At 38.6% G+C, this 27,026-nt stretch overlaps 1 protein-coding gene across 1 annotated transcript in view; it reads right to left on the bottom strand.

Annotated features, from left to right (window-relative positions):
• Positions 1–25,485, bottom strand: part of abhd17c (abhydrolase domain containing 17C, depalmitoylase) — a 56,586-nt gene extending 31,101 nt beyond the window's left edge. Inside the window, exon 1 of the mRNA XM_067451914.1 lies at positions 24,610–25,485. Within this exon, the coding sequence (XP_067308015.1) occupies positions 24,610–25,094 (485 nt within the window). The 5' untranslated portion in view covers positions 25,095–25,485. The remainder of the gene's footprint in view (positions 1–24,609) is intronic.
• Between the last annotated feature and the right edge of the window lie 1,541 nt (positions 25,486–27,026).

The following is a 27,026-nucleotide window of genomic DNA, read 5'->3' as shown; positions in this document are numbered from 1 at the left end:
GTGTCAAGATGCAAACTGAAACTTTTTTCTAGGCCTTTACTTGACTAAAGATTTTTCTAGTCGAGTAGTAGTCGTTCATTTTACTTTAATAAGCCACATAAAACTTAATAATGAGCCTTTAAATTCATAACATTTCAAGTTTTCGAAAGATCAGATGTATTTCTCATGTCTGTGAGGAAAGTTCAAATTTTTCGATGCACACAAAGTTACAGAGACCAAGATGCCAACATATCATGCAGTAAGTGCGATATACTTTAGCTTCAAAACACCGCACAAACACTTGGATAAGTGTCTAGCACACATATCTAAGTTAACGTTAGAGCAAGCGGTCATGTAAAGCTGCTACTTGCATGTTTCAAAAGATAAGCCATATTTGAGGTAGATGGGTGATAGGAAAACGTTTGGATTTTTCTGTCCTACATACTGTAATTACTTAGCCTTACGTCGTCATACTCAATTCTAGTCAGAACATGAGTCTGATACTGCTCCATTGGGTTGTAATTATGGGGTGTGTTTCATCCAAACCAGGAAAGATCTCAATTGGATAGACCTACAACCAATCAGAGCAACAGAGCGACGTATAACGTTAGTTGTCTGCACCGTTGCCAAGTCTGCTGTTTTTCCGCAGGTTGTTTCCGCTCCATGTCTGCGGGTTGAAGCGCTCTCAATAATGTGATGTTTAGACCCAGGAATGCAAATAGCAGGCAACCTCGCCAAAATAACATTTTACCCCGTAAACTCCATTTTTTTTGGGACGCCATCAAGTCCAGACCGAACTGCCAAAGCTCAAATGTTGTGGGCGTGGCTGAGTTCGGCTGGCATCCAGATTAGGAATTACTGCAAAGACCCACCATTAATGATCTGCCTCACGGAGAGTTTATTTTTTTCTGCAACTAACTGACTAATATAATTTTTGGGCAACTAATCCTCGACTAGTCGACTAACCATTAGTTGACAATTAGGGGGCAGTCCTACTATTTCCACCTCAATAACTTACGATTAAACATAGCTCTGAAATCACAAAATGAATCCAAGATAAATATATTCTGCCCCACATTATATTAGGTGGCCTTAAGTACCATGTACTTGCATCAAAAAATAAGTACAATGTACTTACTGTGTTCAAATTGTATTGCAAAACACCTTTGCTGATATTGAGGTGGGATATAGGTAGAGTTAGGCACAGGTGTGGTGATATGAGTTTAAGTGTAGAGTTAGGTGTAAGGGAGGTGCCAACCGTGTAATTACAAATGTAACTACAGAAATTAATTTCAGACGTAATTACATGCAGGTATTTTTTTTAATGTAAGTACAATGTAAATACATGTACACAATAAGTGCATTGTGTCAAATGATTAATTAAAATGTTAGTACATATTACTTAAGATCACAATATAAAGTGGGTCCATATATTCTTCTATAGCAACATAGTTTCTCATAAGTACAGCAGAAAATACTTAACACGTTACCCTGCGGGGGGCATTTGAATATTGTGTTGGACAACAAAGGGCCTTTGAGTAAACAAGGTTAAAAACCAATGCTTCAGTATTACAACCACCAAAATATCAGTCACAAGCTAACTGAGATTCACTTCGGTGTAAATTCTTACATAATAAAGAGCATAAACAGAAGTTGTGTCCTAGTTTTGTCCAAGAGTCAGAACTGAAAATCTACAGCAGACACACAAGGCCCAATCAGAGCTGAATCAAATCCAAGCTGAAGGTTTTCCTGACCTCAGGGTCTCAACAGTTTTATTCCCACATCCGGACAACAATATATCAGACACACCAGCCTGAGCCTGCAGGTGTAGTTAGTTAGCATGCAGCAACATTCACAGAACTGGGAAGGAGTACAAGAAGTGAAGGAAGAAAATATAAAAGGTTCAGTGAAGAGAGTTGAACTGTGGTAAAAACTGCATAGATGTGAAAAGCACAGGAGGACGCGCCAGATTTTATGGTTGCTGTCTGTCTCACAAACCCTTGGCAGATAAAAATGTGTCCAAGCTTCACTACAGAATACACTTGCTTCCTTTCTCAGCTCTCATCCCATATCTCAAATGTAATATGCCAGCTTCCTACTAGCCATTTCTCAGTCATAAGCAACACATCTCAACGGGTGAGCAGTTAATAGCCCTGCTGACTCAAAACACAACATCCGACTAGCTTGAAAGTAGTCTGTGGTGGCCTCTCGAGGGCTTTCAGACCACTGAGCTGCTTCTCACACTGATGAACTGATAATCTACTGTCCTTCTTGGATCTGGTCTAAATGTTTCCCTCAGCAAATGCCGGATAAAGATAAAGATATCAAAAGACAGTTCACACCTATTACTTATGAATGGGTGAAATTGCAAAGCACAATATGGCGTAATAGTCCGACCAAGTAAATCAGCCAATCGCTGATTGGTAAAGTCATTGCATCACTGCAGCTGCTGTTAGAAGCTTTGGATGAAACCTGAGACTCGCACTTACGACTGCAAAAAGCTTTTTTTATGCTATTTGATAACATGAAACAACATTTATGGGCTAGTTAATGTTAAAGTTTGTTGCTGATTTTAGATGTTATTTAATTGTGAGTTTGCCAAGTTGTTTGAGATTCTAGGATTCCCCCATTCAAAGAGGTTGTGAGAGCAGACTACCGAGTAGATAAGTTTACTCTCGTGATGGCATCTAAGACAGCTGTAGTTCCATTTATCCCCTTGTTAGAACCTTTTTACCAAGACACATAAAAGCTTAAAATCACAAGTGGAATCTTACTGATGTTTTATGTCATAGAATAAGAAGTTAAATTATCTTGTGGTGTCACGCACCCATTTTGAAAATAGACAAGAAAATGCACAATCAAAACTTAAATGACTGTAATTCAAGAATGCTTTGGAATACAGACCTAAGTCTGGTCTTGTTTGAAGTATGAAAAAGTTATGCAAGTTTATATTTACTGTAAGTAAAAAATACTCTAGTAAAAAATGTATATTATACAAAACATTTTACAAAAAAAGTTTACTCTACAATTACTTTAAAATCAAAGCTATATGTCTAACCAAGTTGTGTTCCAAATTTTAAGATGTTATCACAAAAATGTAAGTTCCCATGAGATTTTGTTTAGCCGCTGTACCAAAAATCGGCGCCAGGTGTCATCCACATTCCATAGATTTTTTTTTTTAGGAATTTTCCTGTAACAAATGATAAGATTTCTGTCCAAATATCACTTTGGACAGGAATGTGTATTTTAGCAAGCAACTTTGCCGAAATAACTATTTTACCCCCAAATGCCATTTTTTCCAGATAATTTTAATTTTTGAGACAACTACTCTTTTAACAGAATAGAACAACTTCACGAACTGCATCCAAATTTCAGTATATTACTGTTTGTGTGGTAATCCTGTTCTTATGTTGAGAGGACACAAAGAAACATTTAAAGGGGGGGTGAAATGCTGTTTCATGCATACTGAGCTTTTTACACTGTTAAAGACTTAGGATACCCATCCTAAACATAGACAAAGTTTCAAAAATTAATGTTGGACGTTTGATAGAGTATTTCTGTGTCAAAAATACTCCTTCTGGTTTCTCACAAGTTTCTGAGAGTTTTTTTTCGAGTATGGGTCTACTTGACGTTAATAGAACGGAAGGTCCATGTTTGGGCCGTACGGGCTCTTCTCCCGGTAGGGTGCGCCCGCATCACTAGAGGAAGAGAGGAAATGCATGGCCGTAAACACTCTCAGCTGCAGATCCAGTCGTCCGTGAACACTTCTGTCGGTTATAGTCCGCGCCGCGCTCCACTTCATTCCTCCACTTTGACATTAAGCGACTTCAACGCTTCAGCACAGCATTCCGGGAAGGCAGCGCTCCATTTGAACCGATTTGAACGCAGAAACGCTTCAGTCGCATCGCAAAGTGGATCTCCACACTCCAAGAAGTGTGTTTTTGACGGAGCCGTCTCAGCGATAAAGGTTCGGTCCTGCTTTGGAAGCAGCCGGTGAGTAAATCTGCTTCAAATGTCTGTGCTGTTGCTTATCGTCGCGTGAGTAAACATCGGTAAACGACACGATCGCGTGCTTCGTCATTCAAATGCGCTAACGGACTCCATTGCTGTTCTATGTAACTTATAACATTATACTACTCTGACGTGCAAAACCGTTTTGCTTGCTACTAAGGTTTGGTCGCATACAATAGTCCATAAACCGAATCATGTCCTCATAAACAGAGTAAATACACAAATATTGACAAGGCCTCTAAATACAGTACATACCACAGAGACGGACGTCCTGCTGTTGCTGTTTCTATTTCTCCCTCAGATTTGATTGTGGATCATTATCTGTATTAGCTGAGATAGCCATGGGTTTCTCCACGCTTGAGGACGTCACCGCTTTGCGCACTCGTCATTCTTTAGCTCCGCCCACACGATACGCCTCCAGGCGCTCGTTTTTTTCCGGAAAGACTCGGTACAGCCCATATTTCTTTTACAAATATAATAAATCGAAAGACTTTTCGGAGATATGAAGGATGCAAAAATACTCTATAGGTACTCAAGATTGACATGAGATTGAATGAAACTGAGTGTTTCACCCCCCCTTTAAGACAACAGCTTAGTCCATTCACCTCAATTTGATTTTGAATCTGAGAGCATGATCGACCACCAACAGATGAGGGCAAGATGTCAGAAAAGTCAGTAGGACTTCCCCTACTAAAATTGAGTTGTTTGGAGTCATCGAGTGGGGTGCTGCCTTGAGCTCAAAGTAATTTAATAGAAGCCCATTTCTCCTTTTCTATTTGGTTGGTGCAAAACAATCCAAGGCTGTCACACCACTGAAACTACTCTTGTAAGTTTACTGCCATTTTATTTGGAGGCTCTAGTGACCTGCTGCTCCTCTCTTATCATTTGGGATTTACTGCTTTGCTGTACACAGTTTACCAGTAGAAGCCCCATGTCCTGTGTACAAAGGGAGAAAAACCTTAATCTTAAATGGGAAAGAGGGATGGGGAGCCATGGACCATGTAAGTCTCAGGCTCAAGCTCATCCGATAAATCGTACCTGTGAACGTTCTCTGATTTAAAAAAATGCTGTCCATCCTCCTGCAGTCCTCATGGGAATTATGAAAGGATGTCGCTCTGAAATGAGATTAACTGGCAGGCCTGGAAAAATGGCACGCAATGAATGGGCACACACCTACCTACTCTTTAGGGACATTAGAGGAGAGGCTGTCTGGGAAAATCCTGATCCATTGACTAAAGTGATAGACAGGGCAGGGTCTCCACAGAAACGGCAGACAGATTGGATTGCAAACAAGAAGAGATTTGATTCCAGTAAACACTCTGAAGTGCCAACCAAATACTAAATCATTCACTCCTGGATATACAAGAATGAAATCAGGTTTACTACTGCTCATACTTGGGGATCTGAAATCCCCAACCCCCAAAAAGGTAACTTAAGACATGAATGATACTTCATAATCATGTGGTTGATGGGGAAGAGGTGTGTTAGTCCAGGCTCGACACTAAGAACTGCCTGATGGCCTGGGGCAGCGTAAACTCTGCTAGTGCTGCATCGCCACGAAAGTTTATCATTTACACGTGTTTTTTTTAAGCATGTTGCAAGTTCCTTGCCAATTTGATTATTCCAAGTAGATGCGAAAGGGAACTAAATTCAGTACTCGCGTCCTGTTTGAAAATGTTTGTGCAAGGCAAGCACACATACGGAGAACGCCCAGAAAGCCGCCTGTGCACAATGATTAGAACTCTTTCATGTAATGTTGCGCATTAATCGGCATAAAATTGTCAAAATGCCATTATTGGATAATATTCTGGTAAACAGTCAGTCATGTCTTAAGTGAATGGAAATAGCAGAGAAATAAACGGTATTAGGAATCCGCACAGATCTTAAAGTGACAGTAGCCTATAAACCTGTTGCTATCTGTTTTATTGCAAATTTTAACACAAAAGCCAGGGGGGGGGGGAGACTACACTTGACTTAATAACATTAATAAGTATTAATACAAAATCTGTATACAGTAAAGACTATGCAATGTTTGATTATTCAATTTCTCTACCTAAAACACTGTTTATTCCTGGCATTTGTATGTTTATTTCTATTGCACTTGTGCCATTAAGCATATTATATTTTTCTTATTTTATTACACTTTACTGGTCTTTTACAATGTGTGACATTTGTATGAGTTAGGCTTGTGGTTTTTGGTGTCATGACCTCAAGATTATAGGCCTAAAACAATAACTAGGCCTGTTTTATTTTAATAATTTATAACTTTTTTTGTGGTGGGGCCAGTAAAATTGAGTAGGGGAAAAAATCCTTAGCGTTGAGCCCTGTTAGTACTGTTCTAAGATATCAGGGTTATGATTTTCTATTTGCTGACAATGAAAGGAGAGGCATAGAGACGAGAACAGAGTATTGCCAATAAGCAACTAGCCAGAACACCTTATCAACCGCAAAGTAACACTCTACTCAACATCTTGGCATTGTGGCAGAGTTCTGCATTGGCAAAACACTCAGACATTTCCTTCAGAAAACAAAAATATAATTGATATTAATATTGAAGACTTTAATTGTAACAATCATTTGTACTAAAGATGGCACACAGCGAACCCTAAAATGATCTGATTCTAATGTAAACTTTAATTACTGCTGCTACCCCACTAAACTATAAGCCTCTTTAGATGCAGGCTGGGACAGAAAAAGGTTCGTTCCAGACTGCTAAATGGCCCAAAAATATCCCAGAATTCAAGTGTAAAAATCTATCTGTCCAATAGTGCACCATTGATCAGCCATGCACATCATTTTCAGGGCAGAGCTGTCAGCAAAGAGGAAGGTTAAAAGAGAGTCAAACTGAGGGACCAGTGAACACAGTACAGTAATTACAGAGGAAGTTCTGCCTTTAAAAGCAGGACAAACACAGGCTAGTGAAAGAGGAACAGGGAATTTAAAGAGACTAGATGCAAGAGTGAGCAAAAATACAGTCGACTACAAAGCTTTACAAAGCTTCCTAAAATATAACATTTTGCAATAAAAAGAAACTGCAATGTGTAACATGCAATGTGTCTTACAACAAATACAGTTTCAACATGAGCAGCAGAAACAACCTTGAAGGTAATTTTTATTGAAGATATGAATCAGTTTTTTAGAATGGATCGATAGGAGCATAATAAAATTATTAGGTGGAAAAATACTGTTTTATTTGCATATGGCTCCAGGAAAAGCTTGATCGAACACTCTGCGTCCTTAACACAAGGATGTACAATAATAACAGCAGACTCGCCTAGCTAATCTGCTCACTTTATCTATGCAACACCATGTTCTTTTCTAGTAAGAATACTGTATTCAGACATAAGAGCATACAAAGCAATCGTGACAGATTAGTGCAGTTGCGTATTCCTGTAAAACCTTTTAGACTCGTTTCATCCTCCCAAGCTCTGAGGGCTACAACAGCAGCAAAGCTGAATAAAATATGCACAAGTGTGGAAGTGCCATAACTAAGGCAACGATCGCATTTCCACTGAAAGCCTCAAGTTGCAGCAATTTGTCCCATCACAAACTAGAGAAAGTCTGCAAAGAGTACATAAACCACTGCCTAAGGACTGCATGAGACGCAAAACAAGAAAACAAGATTAAAATGGATACGTGAAAAAAATATTTCTAGTGCTTTTTTAAATAATAGTTTGATGCATTAACTAGAATTCAGCCGCTCGGCCAATTTTGATGAACAATATTACACAGACAGAGGTAATACAAATAGAAAAAAAGTAGTGTGTGTATGGTGGAAACTAATCAGATAAGCTAAATTATGGTTTTGATGCAAGAAATCTTAACTAAATATGCTACAAAAGTGAAAAATGTGGCAATGTTCACTCTTAGAAGAAAAGGTTCTATCGGTGCTACATATTTGGAACCCTTAAAAGGTTATATATAGAAGTATAGTTGAGTATACTACAAAGACCCTTTTATGCTAAAAGGGTTCAATAATGACAAGAAAGAACACTTTGGGCACTTAAAAAGGGTTCTATATAGAACACTGCAAAAAAAATGCATTTCTTTTCAAAGAAAAATCTTAGCAAAAACTCTCTTAATATTGAGTTATTTTTTCCCAAAATAAGATAATTACTTTTGCTTGTCTATTAAATACTTCTTGTTTTAAGAATGTTTAGATGTTTGGACTAGAAACAAGACAAAAATACTAAGTAAGAAACGCATTTTTTGCAGTGAACCTTTTAGGGGTTCCAACTAAGTAGCGCCGATAGAACCTTTTATGGTTCTATATGGAACCTTTTCTTCTAAGAGTGAAAATTCCCCAACTTTTCTTACCTTTTAAAGGTGCCCTAGAATTAACAATTGAATTAACCTTGCCATATTGAAATAATAAGAGTTCAGTACATGGACATCACATACTGTGAGTCTCAAACACCATTGCCTCCTACTTCTTCTGTAAATCTGGTGAATCAAAAACACCACGGAAAATGAGTGATTCTCAACATAAGGCCAACCGTGACGCAAGCGTTGGGGATCATTTATATTCCTGCCCCCAACATTTGGCCCGCTAGATGGCAGTGTTATCTCAGAACGTATAACTGACGCGGAGCCGGAGAAACGCAAGGTAAAAGTGCGTTAGTGTTTGCATTAGCAAACCCAGCTCTCAAGACGATAGAATTATTCCGCTCCTGCAATATACAGAGCTGAAGTGTGGACTCATTTTGGCTTCAGCTAAAAAGAAGCCACTAAGGAAATCGACAAGAATCTTTTTTTTTTTTTGCAAAATAGGCCAAGTTAAAATCTAATACTCGGGAAACACATTGAAACAGAGCTCGCTTAACATCCTGATGTCACCCGCGCTGCTGAGAAGCGTTTCGATAGAATGTACTGCACGCTTTCCTCTCAGTAACAAAAACACACACCAAAACTGACAGCGGTGGCAGGAGAACGAAAGATAATAGCGATGTGGATATGGATGCACCAGCTCTGCAGTTCAGTAATGTTACTTGAAATAGCACTTTATACAATAGACTGTTTATAGAAAAAAGCTTAACTGTATTAAATATAAAACAAAGAGTCATGAACAAAATTCGCGAACAAATTCGCGAACAAATTCGCGAAAATACAAACAAATTCAGTCATGCAATGGACTGCACTTTCTGTTGTTAAATAGCCACTGCTATATTGTGAACCTTTAAAACATATACACAAAGAATCCTGCAGTCACTTTATATTTTACTTTACTCAGATTGCACAAAATAGTGATTAGTGATATAAATTATACTGTATTAATTAAATCAAATACTTTGTATCGTGTTATAGGCATATGGTTGTGTTCTTTATTCTTTTAAATTATTAAAAAAAAGAGAAAAAAGAAAAACGAAATATCGCAATTTATTGCCTCTCTTACAATATCGCAACATATTACAATATTTCGTATCGTAACCCCTGTATCGTGATACGTATTGTATCGTCAGATTCTTGGCAATACACAGCCCTAGTAAAAATATATATTTATATTTTTTAGGACTTAAGTATGATGTTTTTGCATGCTTGTATTTCAGAGTACATCACAGTAGCTGCGTAGCCTACATTGTGACTAACGTTACATTAACATGCAATATTGTTTATGAAAAGAGACGAGTCATTACTGGTTTTGGTTTCAGTAATTCAGTAATTCAAAGCCCCCAAACAGAGCTTTTCTGTGAAAAGAACATGTATACTATCCGGTGTTTTACCTAAACATGTCCAATCTGGCAACCATATGCACGCAAGCTCTCTCTCTTTCGTGCGGATGATCACCAATAAACAAGTAAGCTGCATTTTAGCAATCTCCATTTCAGATGTTCTGCTTAAAGGCTGGAATACACTACACGATTTTTTAAATCTGAACAGATTTCAAAAACACTAGGCATCATACACTTGCCTATTTTGTAAATGGTTACAGAGAAAAGCTAGGCATCATACACTACCAGACTTTAAAAACGTCTGGAACACAAACTGAAACAAGCGCCTGGTTGCTAGGAGACGCATGCATGACAGACATAACAACAAGCATGAGATGAGCAGGAGATGAGCGCGGTCATTTTTGAAGCGACTATCAAAAAGTCTATCAAAACGCACTAGACGTGGCCAGTAATGGTCAGATTACAGCGGGAGTTAGAGGTAGGCCTAAGTGTTTTTCTGCAGAGGAGTCAAAATATTGAGTCTAATCGTGTTCTGTTCGTTTAGTTATTTATTTTATTTTATTGCAACACATGTATAGAGGACAGCTTCTGATTCATGAATAAATAGATAATTAAATCATTTATTTATTTATAACTGAGTTTTTCACTAAAGAAACACTGTTGCTCGAAGAAGCACACATGCTCTGGTGTGGCTTTGTTTGGAACTACTTTCTATGACAATATTGAAGTTACATATACAGTAGTTTTGCTGTTTTGATTCCTACACGAGTCTCACACAGACAAGATGCATGAGCATCGAGTAACACGACCTTGTTTACGTTATTAAATAATCTGTTAACATTTATTGTACTAGGCCTACAATTAATAATTCGCAGATATTGACAGGCTTTGATCACGTTTAAACATGTAACGTTATCCCGGGAAAATGTAAAACCCGTAGGTTAATAGTAAGTGACATAATGAATAAATTAAGACAAATGTTTACCTCAGAATTTGGTTTGGAAATATTTTAATCGAATTATTATTTGTCTTTGCTGTTGGCAATATATTATTTAACATGGAGTATGGCTTCCCTGTAAATACAGCAGCGGGCGGCGCGTCAGACACGCTTCTGGTGTGCGAAGACAGACCCTGCTTGAGATGTTCTGCTTAAAGTGTCATTCAGTCGGTCTGTGTTCTGTCAGGACTCACAAGCCGCTTTACGGAACTGCTGTGAGCTGCTGAAATAAGCCAATCAGAGCAGAGCTCAACATTAATATTCATGACCCTTCCAAATAAGGCAAAAACAGACAATCCTAGGGACCATTTATAGGGTTGTAAATGGACCTGTAAAACGGTATACACATTTTGCCCTTAAATAAGCCACATACCCTCTATGTAGATAGAGAACAATTTAACATATTGTTTTAAATCATTCTAAGGCACCTTTAATTTCAAGTTTAGCACTAGAATCAACCGTATCCCTGGCATCAGAATATGCCATCCAACAGTTCGCATCAGCGCTGTCTGGTTCATTAGGAGCACTGTAAATAATTCACACTGAGAATGGGGAAAGACACTGGGAGTGCTACAGTGAAACCTGCACTGTCAGGCTGAATTTAATGAACACTTTAAGTTTTAAAACCGTTATGGGGAACGTTTTCTTCCTTTTTTCTGATGACTTTAAGAAAGTTTAATTGATGGACTTTTTCCCCTCAGAAAACCTCTGAAGTTAATTTAATACTTGTATAAACCCCCGTACACACCTAGACAATAGCAAGCAGGTGAATACAGACAATATCGCCTGAAGAGGGTCGTAAGACTGAAACACTGCTGACTGAATGAATATAGGACATCAAGTTACTTCTATCATTTCTAGACCATTAAAAAAAAAAAAACTACAACAGATTCATGGTATGAAGCAGAGTTATAGTTCCAGAAACTGCTCAGCTCACCATACTAAAACTGGAGAAAATACTCCCAACAGACCATGGCATTCAAAAAAAGACACAAAAAGGATTTTCCTCTGGACTGTCCAAGTAATTCTGCCTATTTGAAATGCCTTATGAAATGCATTATGTTCCATAAACAAAAAAGGACTGTGCACAATGGGCCAAATACAGGCCAAAAACCCCAGGAGGAAGCACAGAGGAGGTAAATGACACATTAAAAAGTCAAATCCTTTGTGCATTATCTTACTTGAGCGAGCAAACACCCCGGATAAATCCGGCAAATGTTTGGATGGAGCAAATGGCCTCAAAAAGGTGTCAGGTGCTGATATGGTAATACTTAAAACAGATTTGCATTAAAATGTACTGAGAGCTAGGTTCTTCGTTTAATGAGTTTTAATTTATTCAAATGAGTTTGAAGGATTCTGTCTTTGCATTGAATACAAAATAACAGTTCAACTTCAGATTATTGAACTTTAAACTCATATCCGTAATGGAGGATGTCAATTGTTAAATAATTTTAAGGCCAAGCATCACTATAACAGCAAAATATTAAAAACGTAAAATTAGCAAAACACTGTGCATCTTGTACCGCACAGTTGAAAGGCAAATCATGCGACTTGTTGATGGTGGAAAATTACTCCAAGCGATTGGACTAATGGCTTTCTTACCAATTACATTTCCCCACAAAAAAAACTTGTTTTTAAAAAGTTCTATCCAATAGCATTAGAGAACTGATAAAACAATTTCAAAATGTCACAATTACCACTAAGGCCAAGTTTATACAATTACGTTTTGCTGGCTTCCTAGAACAGAAGCACTGAGAGACATATGACTGTTGTTTCTGGCATTCACCTAATATTAAACTCATTTCACAATCCAATGCATTTTAAATTACTCTGTCAACTCTGAAATACAGTTCAGTGCGATTACGATCTTTGCATCAGCAAATAAACATGACATTAACATCTATGGCAAATGTTTGCACATCCTGCGGAATCTACAAAAAAATGCCATTTCTTCCTACTGATATGCTAGCAAACATAAAACAGACTCAACCGTTAACTTACCAGTCAGATAAGGCTGGGTTATTTATATTTTTTTTTACAAAAATGTTAGTCAATTACAATTTTAGACATGTTGAGAATATGGTAATAATAACAGTTAAGAGAAGAAATTAATCCAACCACATGACGGCGCACCGAATTAACCGCTGATGTGAAACACGCTCTATAACTAATTTGCAATTAGAAAGTTGCAACTTGCACATCATTGTTTGTGCTGCAGTTTATCAGGAGAAAGGGTCTGACTTTTTATTTTTTAAAGATGCTTAAGCATCACAAGCAACATCACTTTTATATATATATATATATAAGAATGTGTTGCTCATTTGATCACTTCTGGAACTGTAACAGTTTGTTGGAACATCTTTGTGAAGACGATTCAGATGAATGCAATTCCAATCACCAACATAGTGACTTTGCTCTTGGTTCTTATCAAATATTATAAAGTGATTTTAACATTATAAATTCATGTATTGCTCTCCAGTCAGTAGGGTTGGGTATTATTTGGGTTTTGACATTAAACGGTACCGGTACCAAAACCGATACTTTAAAAAACAGCCACAAAACGACAGTGGATGACAATAAACAATGGCTTTTTATTGAATTTTTAAAATTCTTTTTATTTTTTAAATTGACAAAACACAATTTACTTAAATTCACAGTAAAACCTAAGCCACCTAACCCAACTACAATATTATTTTAACACTAAATAACAGTCACAGCAATAATAACGGCAAAGTAGTCTGTATTATTGGTATCCTACAAACCAGCTTCAGTTGAACATTATTTTGCAGAAACATGACCATATTCTCTGTCTCTGGCTAAATATTTTAGAACGCATTGCCTTAATCTTTTCATGGTGATGCGTCATCCTTCTCACAAGACACACAGCAGCCACAATAGCGCTGCATCACAGCCTTATCGGTTTTATTTCGTTTTTTCTTTTTAATTCAAAATATTCACAAACTTGTTACTATACAGGAACTTTGATATTCTGAATTTCAAATATGTGTAAGTGAACGTGTTTTGTCATTTAAAATAACCTTATAGTGATCATGTTAGTTGATCTATAATGCCTGACAGGCGCATAGTTGGTACCTCAGAGAATCGGATCTGTCGGATTTACATCACGTAAATTTATCCACATCTCACGAAATCACGAAAGTGTCCAGTGAACTGGGAGAAGAAAAGGGTAAACTATATAGTAACTTACATAATGTGTATCTGATATGAATAAAACAGTCAAATTATAACTGTCAGAAAGGATTGTTATTGCCGCTTGCATAGACATTAGTGTGTATTTTTGGCTAGTATTTATGTGCATTTAAATGTCTGGAACCTAAAATAAACATGATGTGGTTAAAAACATGGAATAGTTGTGATACATGAAGATCGCTGAGCGTGTCTGTCTCAGCGCCAGACAAAGCGCGGAAGCACGTTTAAAATTAAGTGGGCGGCACCGAAATGAGGAACCGAAATCTGCGTTCTAATTCTGTCCGGGACATACAAGTTATATAGCACCGGGTTTCGGTTTGCCTACTAGACAGGTTTGGAAATTTCAAGATATACAGGCAAAAATACTCCTGATAGTTTGACAATGTGACACGAGCAAGAGAGCTGGTTTCGTATCATTTTTGAATGAATCCGTTTTTGAACACAAGGTGAATCACAGTTTCATAAAAAACAATTACATCATTCCTGAACGATTCAGCAGTTTTGAACGAATCAGTTGAAGGATTCAGTAGCTGCATCCCAAACCGTAGGCAGCTGACTTGTTGCCTCAAAGTAGAGCCGCACCACTGCACAACAAACTAAACAATCAAATTAGGCAGTTTTTAAATCACAATTATTTAATCTCAAGTGATTATTCTTTAAATAAGTTTAGTTTTAGTTAGTTATTTCATGCTATAAAAAGGGGTGTTTGACGTCATGATTGACAGCTTGTCTGAGTGTAGTCACAGATGCACTAACAGACTTTTTGGGGGAATTTTCAGGAGAAGGTTGGAGCTTTAGCTTTAATTTCTGCATTTCCATAACATAATGCACAACATAATGTTCTGTGGGACAAGAGTGTAGGCGGGATATCGCAGCTCCTGCTCTCTACTGCGCAGACTCCGGTTTCCGAGGTCACTACTTTGTGGACTCGGTCGCAAATCTGCGCAAGATGTCAGCGCTGTAGGGATGAAATGGTCGAGTACTAAAATATTCAAAGATGACAGCTATGATAGATCATGAAAACGATGAATGCCCTGACTTTAAAAAATATATTTGTCTATTTTTCTGATTGGTTATTGCGACATTTTGGGCGGTAACTGAGGTCTGATTGGTTAGTGTAACTGCGGTGGTGAGCTCCGGCGAGAGCAGCGCGTCGTGGACGATTTGGCCATCAAGGAGAGTTGGAGGAAACGCTTGTTTTGCAGCGTTCTAAACATGCTTTTTTTCAGTATTCTAAAAACCTAAAAGACTTACTTTCACATTTAAATGATTTCATGAGGCTGCCCCTTTAAATACAGTTTTAATAAAGACCATGCATTCGATCTACACTTTCAAAATTTATTTAAAAAATAAATTACCTGGTTACCTTAAAATTGAGTTCATTGAAATTAAAAATTTAAGTTAATACAATGAACATTTTAGAGAATCGACAACCTTTATTCAAATATTAGTTAAAGACTTTGAAAGCACATCGGGTAATTGTGTCTTATTTGTGATGCAGTGAAACTTTTGCTAACAAATTTTGCTATTTTTAAAAATATGTTCAAATTTTCTATTTTTAATATTCATCTGTACCTCACATTAAACTATGGAATGGCTTCAGAACACATAATATAGTGCACAAATCGTTGATGATGCTTTATAATGTTTTTGTGCCTTTTGTGGGGCACTTGGCCTTAACAATAACAGAATATTATAAGCACAGTATTGGATTTGAATCGAATAATGGCGGATCGGAGCCGATACCGATCCTGAGTATTGGATCGGTGCATCCCTACAATTTACACACAAATTGACCAGCAGCTGCAACTTTCCAACACCATATATCTTTTTAGCTCAGCGGTCACCAAATGGAACTAACAGGATTGTGGGATATGAGAGGCAGCAAACGATACATCTATGTTTACGTGGGCAGTGGAAAGGGAACTTTTTTTATCTGAATTGCCTTGACCTTTGTTTTACATTTACACCATTTGAGCACTTCAGGCGTGGTGAACTTGGAAAACATTTTTAACCAGATGGTTAAAGAGAATATTACTCAAATCATGTCTTTCCATCGTTTGTTGACTAGTTAAAAACAACACATAGCCCTAGTGTCAGATTATCAGACACTTTCAACAGACAGTACAACACAAGATCAATTTCAGGGTAGGGCTGGAAGCGTAGTGGAAGGTTAAAATGAGTCAAACTGAAGCACTACAGCACAGAGTACAGTAATTATGAAGTTCAGCGAGTGCAGCCATTAAAGGGAGGCAAATGGAAAAAACAAGCATGTGTACTTGCAAACATTTAAAGCTATACAATCATTTCAGACTGCAATTCATAATGCAGCATAAGTACATTTGCATCCAAGATAATGCATTTGTGTACTAGACTTTACTCAGAGAAAAAAGACAACACTCAACTATTGCCCAACACTTGGGACATTGATCTGCTGAGTAAAAACGTAAAGAAACTACAGGAAGACTGATCATCACTGAAGAACAAAGGCGAAACCTAAAAATAGAATGCTACTTCTGTTCTTGGTAAAATGCGTTTTAAGCATGAGCATTTACAGGAGAAAGAGGAACATACTATGAATCTGACTATAAATACCGTAATTCCTCAAATAAAGACCGGGGCCTTTATTTACCTGAACTGCCGATGGGAACCGGCTTTTATTTGGAGCAGGCTTTTATTAGGGGCAAGCGTGTATTTCTAATTCCATCTGTTTGAAATATAATTGCTTTATGTAAACCATTTTCAATTTAAAATGATTGTTAAGTGGACAAATATCATTTATCGATCATCCGTTATATTCTCAATTTAATTTACAAAGCAATCCCTGTAAAGTTTTTAGGTTAACTATAGAAGAGACCATGATTACTGTGTGTGTGTCGCACTGGCAAGACTCGCATCGGAACGCGTGGCATCAGAATGCTTGCACTCCAGCGTGATGTCGGTCAGCCGTCACGGCACAACCCTACTGAACACATTACGATGAACTTGAATGCACATTAAATTACCGGCATTTAGGAGATTATCCACACCTTTTCCCCCAGCCTTTATTTAAGACCGGCCTTTATTTGTTCGTGCTGACCACGCCCCCGGCCACTATCAGAGGCCCGGCGTTTAATTGACTACAGGCTTTTATTTGAGGAAATACTGTTATTGATTTTTTACTATGAAGCAGCATTTTAGCTTCCTTGCAGTTACAATTAAAATACTTAACTTTCTAAAGGTTTCCTGGAAAGTTTGATTGGCAAACTAGCACCTTTTTTGGCAGCTACAGTTGCTGTAAGTGATGATCCACATAAATTTTAAAGGTTAGCACATTGACTTCCAAATAACTTTAAAGGGGGTGAAATGCTGTTTCATGAATACTGAGCTTTTTACACTGTTAAAGACTTGGATTCCCATCCTAAACATGGACCAAAAAAAAATAAGTTGGACGTTTGATTGAGTATTTCAGTGTCAAAAATACTCCTTCCGGTTTCTCACAAGTTTCGCAGAGTTTTTAGAGTACGTGTCCGCTTGACGTCAACGGGTCGGAATGTCCTTGTATGGGCTGTACGGGCTCTTCTCCCGGAAGGGTGCGTGCATGACTAGAGGGAGAGCAAATGCACGGCGCCCATAAACACTGCTCTCACTGCTGTCTCAGGACTTCACCAAATCAACATCACCAAAGAAGTGTGTTTTTGATGGGGCGGTGACGATAAAGGTTCACGATCGTGCTTTGGAAACAGGCGGTGAGGAAAAAACTGCTTCAAATGTCTATGCTGTTGGCTATCGTCGCGTGAGTAAACATCAGTAAACAAAACCATTGTATAGTTAATTTATCAATGAAGCATGCGAAGTAACTTATGGTGTGTGTTTAAATACATTTGTTTAGCTGACCACTATAGCTGTCTGTTTGTTTATTGTAAAACCACCCCAAACATAAACCTAGGGGACGTTCACACAAAGCACATTCAATTGCGCTACTCCATTGTTTTTCAATGTAACACTATAACAGTCTGACGTGCAAAACCGTTTTGCTTGCTACTGCTAAGGTTTAGTCGCATACAATAGTCCATAAACCAAATCATGTCCTCACAAACCACAAGTTAACAAACGTAAACGTTGACAAACCACTAAATACAGTACATACCACAGAGACGGACGTCCTGCTGTTGTTGCTTCTCCTGTTCAATTTATTTCAGCCTCCGGATCTGATTCTGGATCATATCTGTATTAGTTGAATCTGATTTATAGCCATGGTTTATTTAGGGTAACGTTTTTATTTTCCACGCATGACGATTTCAGCTTTCAGAAGCTCTTGTGCTGTAGCTGCGCGCTAGTCATTCTTAAGCTCCGCCCACACAATACGCCTCCAACCACTCGTTTTTTTTCCGGAAAGTCTCGGTACAGCGGCAGCCTGTCTTCCTTTTATAAATACAATAAAACCAAAGACTTTTCTGAGATATGAGTGTTTCTGCCCCCTTTAAGAGGCCGTGTCACGCAAATATAAATTCTCATGAGAGATTGGACTTAAAACTTAGACTAACAATGCCCCCAAATAAAGCATAGTTCAAAAACATTTTGGAGTAAAATCCAGTTTTTTCCATATTAAACATTAGCACTGTGTAAACAATATTTAGGCTTTGTTTGTTTGTGTTTTGGCAATGCCCAAATCTTGGATTTATTTTTCCACTGAGCACAGTGCATTCTAGAATTGCTTGTGATGATACCAAAGAATGTGGACAAAACAAGTGTGCATATGATGCCTTAAAATGCTGCCTACAGCGCAACAAACCAAGCAATCGAAAATTTGTATTCAACTGGTCTCCACTGCCAGATGTGCGAACAAATGATAATGTTCCTACTTCAAAAATAATTACAGACATTTACACTCTCCAGTGTAAACATGCCCCGTTATATATTATTAATGACAAGGCACCTTATGAATTTGTCTTTAATCAGCCAAAAACAACTATTTAATGAGTTTGTTAGAGAATTATAAATCATTAGTCTCTATAGGCATTTTGTTTAACCTCTGAAAGAAAGCTATTCTGTGTGTTTAGGAGAAAATACGGTTAAAACACCATCCATGGAGCAAAACGTGAGGTCAGATGTTGATTAGACTGATTCAATTATACGTTTTGCCAATGTTTGCAGTTAATGCTGATTTATTCTGCGTAAGACCTGCGCCGTAGCCTCTAGGGGTGTAAGAAAATATCGATACACGTGAATATCGCGATATTATGTTTGGCGATACTGTATCGATTCTCAAAAACGCTGTATCGATATTTATATATTTATTTATTTACATCCAAGATTCGTGGCTTTGTGTTCGGTTTAAACCATAGACTGTATAACACCCAACCGCTAGATGGCAGTGCTATCTCAGAACGTATAACTGACGCGGAGCCGGAGAAGCGCAGAGTAAAAGTGCGTGCATCACTAGTTTACATCAAGGGGGTAATCTAGCGCTCGGAAAGCGTTCCACCCCTAGGGGCTGCCATTGCTAACCAAGCCATAACCTGCTGTTAGCATCCCATTGACTCCCATTCATTTTTGAGTCACTTTGACAGTGAATAACTTTACATCTGAGACGTTTAAAGACTCCATTTGTCCATTGTTTATTTCTAAAGAAACACGACAATGTATAAAAGGCTCCATTACCTTGTATCTTACACTATCGCCCCGCAGAAGCTGTTTTTGTAAAAATAGGCTAACGATTGCGTCATAACCAACGCGACTCTGTCGCACAGTTGAGAAATTACCGTATAGACCTGAGGAGACGCTCGCAGGCAATCTGTTACTGTCTATGAGACAGTCGGGGGGACGTGGAGACCTGTCCTGGAGACTAGTCTGATAAAGTCAAGGGGGAAAAATGGGGAGAAGCCCATAGTGAGCCAAAAGCAACGGGAGAAAATATTTAAACAACGTGATTCAGCTTTCACTTTCCACATCTACTAGAAGACTCACAGCTGTCAGACAGGAGGCTCACGTCACATCTACGTCGTCAAGCTCAGTCTGAGCCTGCGCAGTTCGCTCAGCCATCAGGAAGTGAGTGCCCCTAGGTTGACTTCATTCTTTCGCCGTTGACGTCAATGGGAACGCTCGGTCCATTTCTTTTACTGTCTATGGTTTACATTAGCAAACCCAGCTCTCAAGACGATAGAATTATTCCGCTCCTGCAGTATACAGAGCTGAAGTGTGGACTCATTTTGGCTTCAGCTAAAAAGAAGCCACTAAGGAAATCGACAAGAATCATTTTGTTTGCAAAATAGGCCAAGTTATAATCTAATACTCGGGAAACACATTGAAACAGAGAGCTCGCTTAACATCCTGACATCACCCGCGCTGCTGAGAAGCATTTCGATAGAATGTCCTGCACATTTTCCTCTCAGTAACAAAATAAACATACACCAAAACTGACAGCGGTGGCAGGAGAACGAAAGATAATAGCGATGTGGATATGGATGCACCAGCTCTGCAGTTCAGTAATGTTACTTGAAATAGCACTTTATACAATAGACTGCTTTATAGAAAACAGCTTTAGGGTCCGATCACACAGAACACGTTTTTCAGGTTCGAAAACGCGAGGCGCACTGCACTCCCTTTTTTGGTCGGCGTTTTCTCATTCAAAAATGAGCAGTGCGCTTTAATGTTTCTAGGCAACCCCCGAATCACCTGTACTGCCAGTCAAATCAATGTAACGGTCAACACAACGGAAGGCCTGCCGCTTCATTCATTCGATTGGACAACAGAAAATAAGCGCGATGATGTTGCATGCTTTTCCGCTCAGAGTTGACTTTTTTTCAACTTCATGCCTCGGAGCGCTCCTTCAAAAACGCGAGGCGCCCAGGGCGCATAAGCAGCGCGCATAACGCTCTCTGCCAACCGAAATCCATTCAAAAAAGGCTTCTCGCTGCAAAAACGCGTTCTATGTGATAGGGGCTGCTGTGTTAAATATAAAACAAACAGTCATTCAGTCATGAAATGGACTGCACTTCCTGTTGTTAAATAGCCACTGCTATACTGTGAACTTTTAAAACATATACACATAAAGAATCCTGCAGTAACTTTACATTTCCCTTAACTTAGATGGCACATTGCATATGATTAGTGATATAAATTATACTGTATTAATTAAATAAAATACTTTTTCTCGTGTTTTAGGCTTATGGTTGTGTTCTTTATTCTTTTAAATTATAAAAAACAAAAACACAAAAAAGAAATATCCCAATATATTGCCTCTCTTACAATATCGCAATATATTGCAATATATCGTATCGTAACCCCTGTATCGTGATACGTATTGTATCGCCAGAGTCTTGGCAATACACAGCCCTAGTAGCCTCTACTCCATGGGCTACAGCACCATTTTCATTTCCACTCTAATCGGTTGTCCACGCCGTCGTGTATTTACCAGTGACGTGCGGGTTGATCCAAAATGCCTGCGGTCACCCACGGTTGAGTCATCCAAAAATATTTTTAATGATATTCGGGTCACGGCCGGTCGGTTCATTTGAGATAAAGATGCCAATAAAACCATTGTGATTTAAATAGTTCTAGACACAATTTACTATGAAATACATTGACATGGAGGATCCTCTGCGTTTCAGCATCAAGAGCAGTCAGTGAGCGCACATTCAGCTCTGCAGGCCGTGTCATGAGGCAGGAAGAAACCGTCTCAACCCAGGGACGGTGGATTCAATATTATTTCTACACAGCGCGCACCTTACAACCATTTTAAACCCATTCCTGACACGGGACAAAATGCTCGATTGGCAATTTCCTAACACGCTGAACTGAGCAATGCCATTTTAATAGGCTACTTTTAAACACATATAACTTAGTAATGTCAGTTTAATGTATTTTCGGAAAGGGGGGCAGGACTTTTGTTGGGAAAGTTGGAGGAGAGACACACACTTGGATTAGACTGGATAATCAAATGCAGCATCTTAACTGACCCTTCGCTAAGCCCCACCCTCCTTAGTTACTGTTGCTACGCCTGTCAAGCTTTCCGTCTGGAACGTCTATGTGCCGGTGTCAGACATTTCCAAGGATTGAGGAAAGAATAAGTCATTTTTTGAGGAAAGAATAAGTCATTTTTGGCAAACAGATGAAATATAAGAGAACAAGACAAAAGGGACTGCAGTATGCATTCACAGGATATATCCATGACATACTATGCAACCTATTAGAGAATAATTTCATTAAAATTTAAGCTAAAGTCTATAGTCCCAGCACAATCAGCAGCCTCCTAATAAGTATGTTCATGCACAGCAGGGTAAGAGAAATTAGAAAATAATCAAATAATTATAAATTAAACAACTTATCAATAAATTGTATGGAATAAACACAATAGACATTAAGTTAGCCTGAACACTTTGCAATGATTCTCCCGCTTATATTTAACACGCCGGCTAATGTTATTGCTAACATGTCGTGTGTCTAATCTACGCCTTGGACCAGAGATACTGAACTGAGCCATACATCAAAAACCCCACAGTTGCTGAAATACAGCCTTATAACAAAGTCACTCTCTCAAACTCTCCCTCTTATTAATTTTATAAACACAGCCACTGCAACAATCCTTATGATGGTCTCAATTTGCACAATTTGTCTAAAACTACAATACAAAACTATTGAATAAAGCTAAAGACAGTCACTTTTATAGTCTATATACTGCATCATATGTAATAATTTGCATCAGTCAAAAAAACTCTCTCTCTCTAGGCTAACACTTTTGTTAATCCTGTGAATATTTAGTTTTGAATGCGGCCTCACTCGCACACTGCTTGATTCACTCCTGGCATTTCTCACCTTGGGTTATAGGTTTGACGAAGGAAAAAAATTCCACCCTCCATCCAAACTTTTAGGATGGGTATCAGATACGCACAATCCATATGCACAAGTTTGCATCGGCATGATTCCCTCGCTCGAAAACTTGACAGACCTTCCGCGCCTAGATACGGTTACTAAGCCACGATTGGCCCGTTTCTGTTTTCGGGCGTGGCTTAGCGAAGGGTCAATTGTTAAGAAAATTAAAAATATATATAAATTGACGCTACGATGAGCATTTACTACTTTTAAAAAATGGAAGTAGGTCGGGTACAATATTTTCTTTTTTTGCGGTCTGAGTTGCGGGCAGGTTAGTTGAAAACGTTGGTCGGGTGCAGCAGGTTGTTTATACATTGACCCGGGCATGGTATTCCCCCCTGAGGGAGGGGATCTGGCAGACCAATCACAGCACTTGCGGTCTGCGTAGAATTCACGACGCATTGTTAAATTTTTGAAGAGGTGCGCGTTAGGGTACGTCGTAGGATACAGGTGCTAGACACAGTCTACGATGTAGTTACGGCGTACACTTGAAGCTGAAGTATACATTTTGGCTTTAGTCTGCCAAACTGCAGTCCTCAACAACAACTCTTGACCAAAGGGCTGAATCAGCATGAAAGAACAGCAGATAACTATGACCTTATGAGTATTTTAGTGATCAAACAAGTTCACATGAAATTTTCACCCACAGAATTCTGTGGAAAGCGCTATGAACTTCAGCAGAAAAAGAGAATCGGAGAAGTTACTTTAGCTTATATCACAATGCTAATGGTTAACAATAAAACTGCAATGCTCGCAGCACCACTTAAAACATTTTATCAAATTAAATTAATGTTCAGCAGAGAAAAAATACAATAAAGTCAGTGGACTTTTCTGCTGCACTACAGCTCCAGACTCTTTATTTCCCTGTGTGTCTGAAACAAAAAAACTAAAATTATTTACAGATATCACATGATGTGAATTGACTGCTACATTTTTTCCCTTTATTATAACTACTTGTGTTATATAAACAGAAGCGGTTTCCACTTTCCCCAAATTAATAAATAATTAGTAGTATTCAGTTTGTCTGTGGATTTTGATATACAGTATTTTATTTGCATCTTATCAGCCACTCTGCTTTAGATATCGGAATCAGCACCTGCCAAAGAAAAATATCAATCAAACTTTAACTTTCAAACATTTTTGTAATCAAAACTTAAGACTCACAGACAGTGACATGACATGCTTTTGAGTAGTTATGCAATAACAGTCATGTCATCCCTCAGCTCAAGTGGGCTGGTTAAAAGAGGTGTCAAGTATTTAAGAGTTCACAACACCACTGACATTATGTGGAGGTCAGTGGTGTTATACATAATGGTACTAGGGATGCGCCGATATTGATTAGTCAAACTCTTTAACCAATATGTTGGCCGATAAATCTGAATCCAAATTTTTATAATTCTTAGAGCCCATTTATAATGTCCCAGGCACACAATTATAATGATGTTCTCATTATAATTGTATAGCCTATTAAGTGACAGACATGTGCCGAACATGTTGCACTTAACCGCAGATTTTTACTTGACATTACTAAAACTACATAATTACTATTATTAATAATGCTAATTTCTTTAGTTGCAAAGATGATACATTTCTTAACCGATATTCACAACAACCAATAACCAGTTTGTCTATAATTATTCTGATATAATGGCGTTTCATGAACTAGGATGAGCTCAAAATCAATGCAGATCTTTACAAGACACACCAAAAAAAGGCCAATAAATTACATTCACTCGTTTCAGACATTTCATTCATTCATGAAAATCATAAGGGAAAAAAAGCTAAGCATTATGCAGTGTTTAGAAATACATGTGCATGAAAACATCACACAATCACAGAACAATCGAGGATGGCGCTCAAACACAGAAGCACCTGTTCAGAAACACTCACTTGTTCCTTAGAACCTGCCAGGCCGCTTCGATATCAGCGTACAAGTTCTTCTCGGATGGTTTCCCGGTACTGACCCCATAACCCGAGTAATCATAGGAGAACACGTTGCAGTTGATCCTGGACCCGAGGCCGATGTAGAAGCTGCACATCTGGCCCAGATCCACGGCGTTCCCGTGGGAGAACAGCAGCGTGTAGCGGCTAGTGGGCGCGCACCGGACGAACATGCAGCCGACCCGGTTTCCGCGGCTGGTTCGGGTCACAAGCACCTCTACGGCGTCTAGCTCGCGCTGCGAGTACTGCCAGTCGGCGCGCTCGGTGAGATGCAGGCTGGTCGCGCCACTCGCGTCCGTGTGGACGGAGTACGTGGGCTCGGGCGGCAGGAACGCCAGTTTGGCCGCGATGCGACTCGGACAGGGTGGGCAGCAAAAAAGCCAGCACAACTCACCGAGGGAGAAGCTGTTCATTCTCGGGCCTTGCTCGGGCATGGAGAGCGGTTGATACCGGGTATGAGTCGGGGGGGGTTACGAATAGCGGAAAAAAATAAACGAACGGTCTCGAGGATGCTACAGCCGTGCTAAGTGGTTTCGGTATGGTAGTGGTTTGACGGATCAGTCACTAGCATTTGCTTTTTGACATTTTAAAAAATCTATACGTTTCAATCCAACCGTTATCCGTTTCGATCATGGGAAGAAAATGTCTAAAACTCGATCATTAACACTCAATAATCAGCGTCAAGCTAGCTGTTCACATACAATGTAAGCTGCCATTGCTCCTGCTAAGAATGCCCAAATATGGGATATTCCCGGTAATGGCGGATATCCGGCTCCCGCTGGCTGACGGTGACGTCACGAGGCTTTTCCTTGGATGAGCTGCCTGAGCTGCAGATGATTCAGAATGGTGCTTCTTTTCTGGGACATGGACATCAATGAAATCATCAACACTGTGAAATAAAAAAAGAAAATATGTTTACAAATATTAAACAAATAAAAAACGTTATAAATAGCCTAATGAATTGTCCATAACTCAACCACCCTCATTAGGTGCAAAATAAGATGCTTTTAAACACACAGAAAAATAGGGTGTCGAAATTGCACCTTTAGGGGTACAACAGCTTGTCGCTGGGGCAGTACCCTTAAAAGGACAACTTTGTACCTTTTTTACTCCTAAAAAGTGCATATTAGTAGGCTACCTTTGAGTACCAATGCGTAAAATATATTAGTACCTTTGAGTACCAATGCGTACCTTAAAGGTACTAATATGCACTTTTTAGGAGTAAAAAAGGTACAAAGTTGTCCTTTTAAGGGTACTGCCCCAGCGACAAGCTGTTGTACCCCTAAAGGTGCAATTTTGACACCCTATTTTTCTGTGTGAACCATATTAAAGAAGTTCATGTACTGTATTTTTTTCATATATGTAGGAACAACTTATATTTGTTTACAAAATTAATTTCAATCATTTATGCAGAAGTCTTTAGATTAAAACACATTTGATCAGTCCAGGAAAAAAGATGGACATTTTGACAAGCACCACATACAACGATATATAACCATTGTTTTTCCAACAACATTTGTAATTAATCTATTGTCTAAATTTTAAAGATTTCCCTGACCTGACATTAATGAGAAAAAACTTCTGTTAAAATATATCTTTAACATATTGTTGAATGAATGTATACCAGTGTTATTACAAAATACTTGAGCAATTTATACATTTTAAATATACATTTTGTTGAGTTTACATAAGAAGAAGGAAACATGACAGCAACCCCAGAGGTTTCAGCATTTAGCTTTGTTATAAGAGTTTCACATTTCCCATGATATTTCTAAACTTGCTGTTTTTCATTAATCAGATTTCCGTGGGAAAATTCAGTCATAATGTGGTTTTTGACTTTGAAGACATTTTCAGCTCACAAACATCAGAATATTCCTGAATGGAATGAGAGAAAGAAAGAGAGAGGCTGGCTTGGCATTCCTCATATTCTCACCTAATCAGTAAAAAGCATATGGAGTCCAGGGTGGAATGGATTTATCATACCCTAGAGGATGAAGCACATTTCCTAGATAGTAATAATGTGCTCGTTGGATGTAGAAATGCACTGTGGGACCTTCTCAGAAGAAGTGTGGGTGCATGGGAAATGCACTGGGTACTGATTGCTCTGGCTCCGTCTGCATTTTATATTTTCAAGGAGATAAGGTGCACCCATTTTTTGCATAACTTTCATTATATGGGAAAAACAGACTGGTGGTCAAAGGACAGGTCTCACTGTGTGTTTCTTTCAGCGCGGCTTCACCAACAAACTGTATCTCCATCACCATATGCACCACATCGTGTTATTAAGGCAATGAAGATTATTTCTGGAATTCGGAAGCCTTTAAATAAGCGGTTTAAGCACAGCGATTTAACTGCCTAAAACCTGT

The sequence above is a fragment of the Pseudorasbora parva genome, chromosome 1, assembly GCF_024679245.1.
Source record: "Pseudorasbora parva isolate DD20220531a chromosome 1, ASM2467924v1, whole genome shotgun sequence".
In the NCBI taxonomy this organism is placed as follows: domain Eukaryota; kingdom Metazoa; phylum Chordata; class Actinopteri; order Cypriniformes; family Gobionidae; genus Pseudorasbora; species Pseudorasbora parva.
This window is presented reverse-complemented; position numbering and strand designations above follow the sequence as displayed.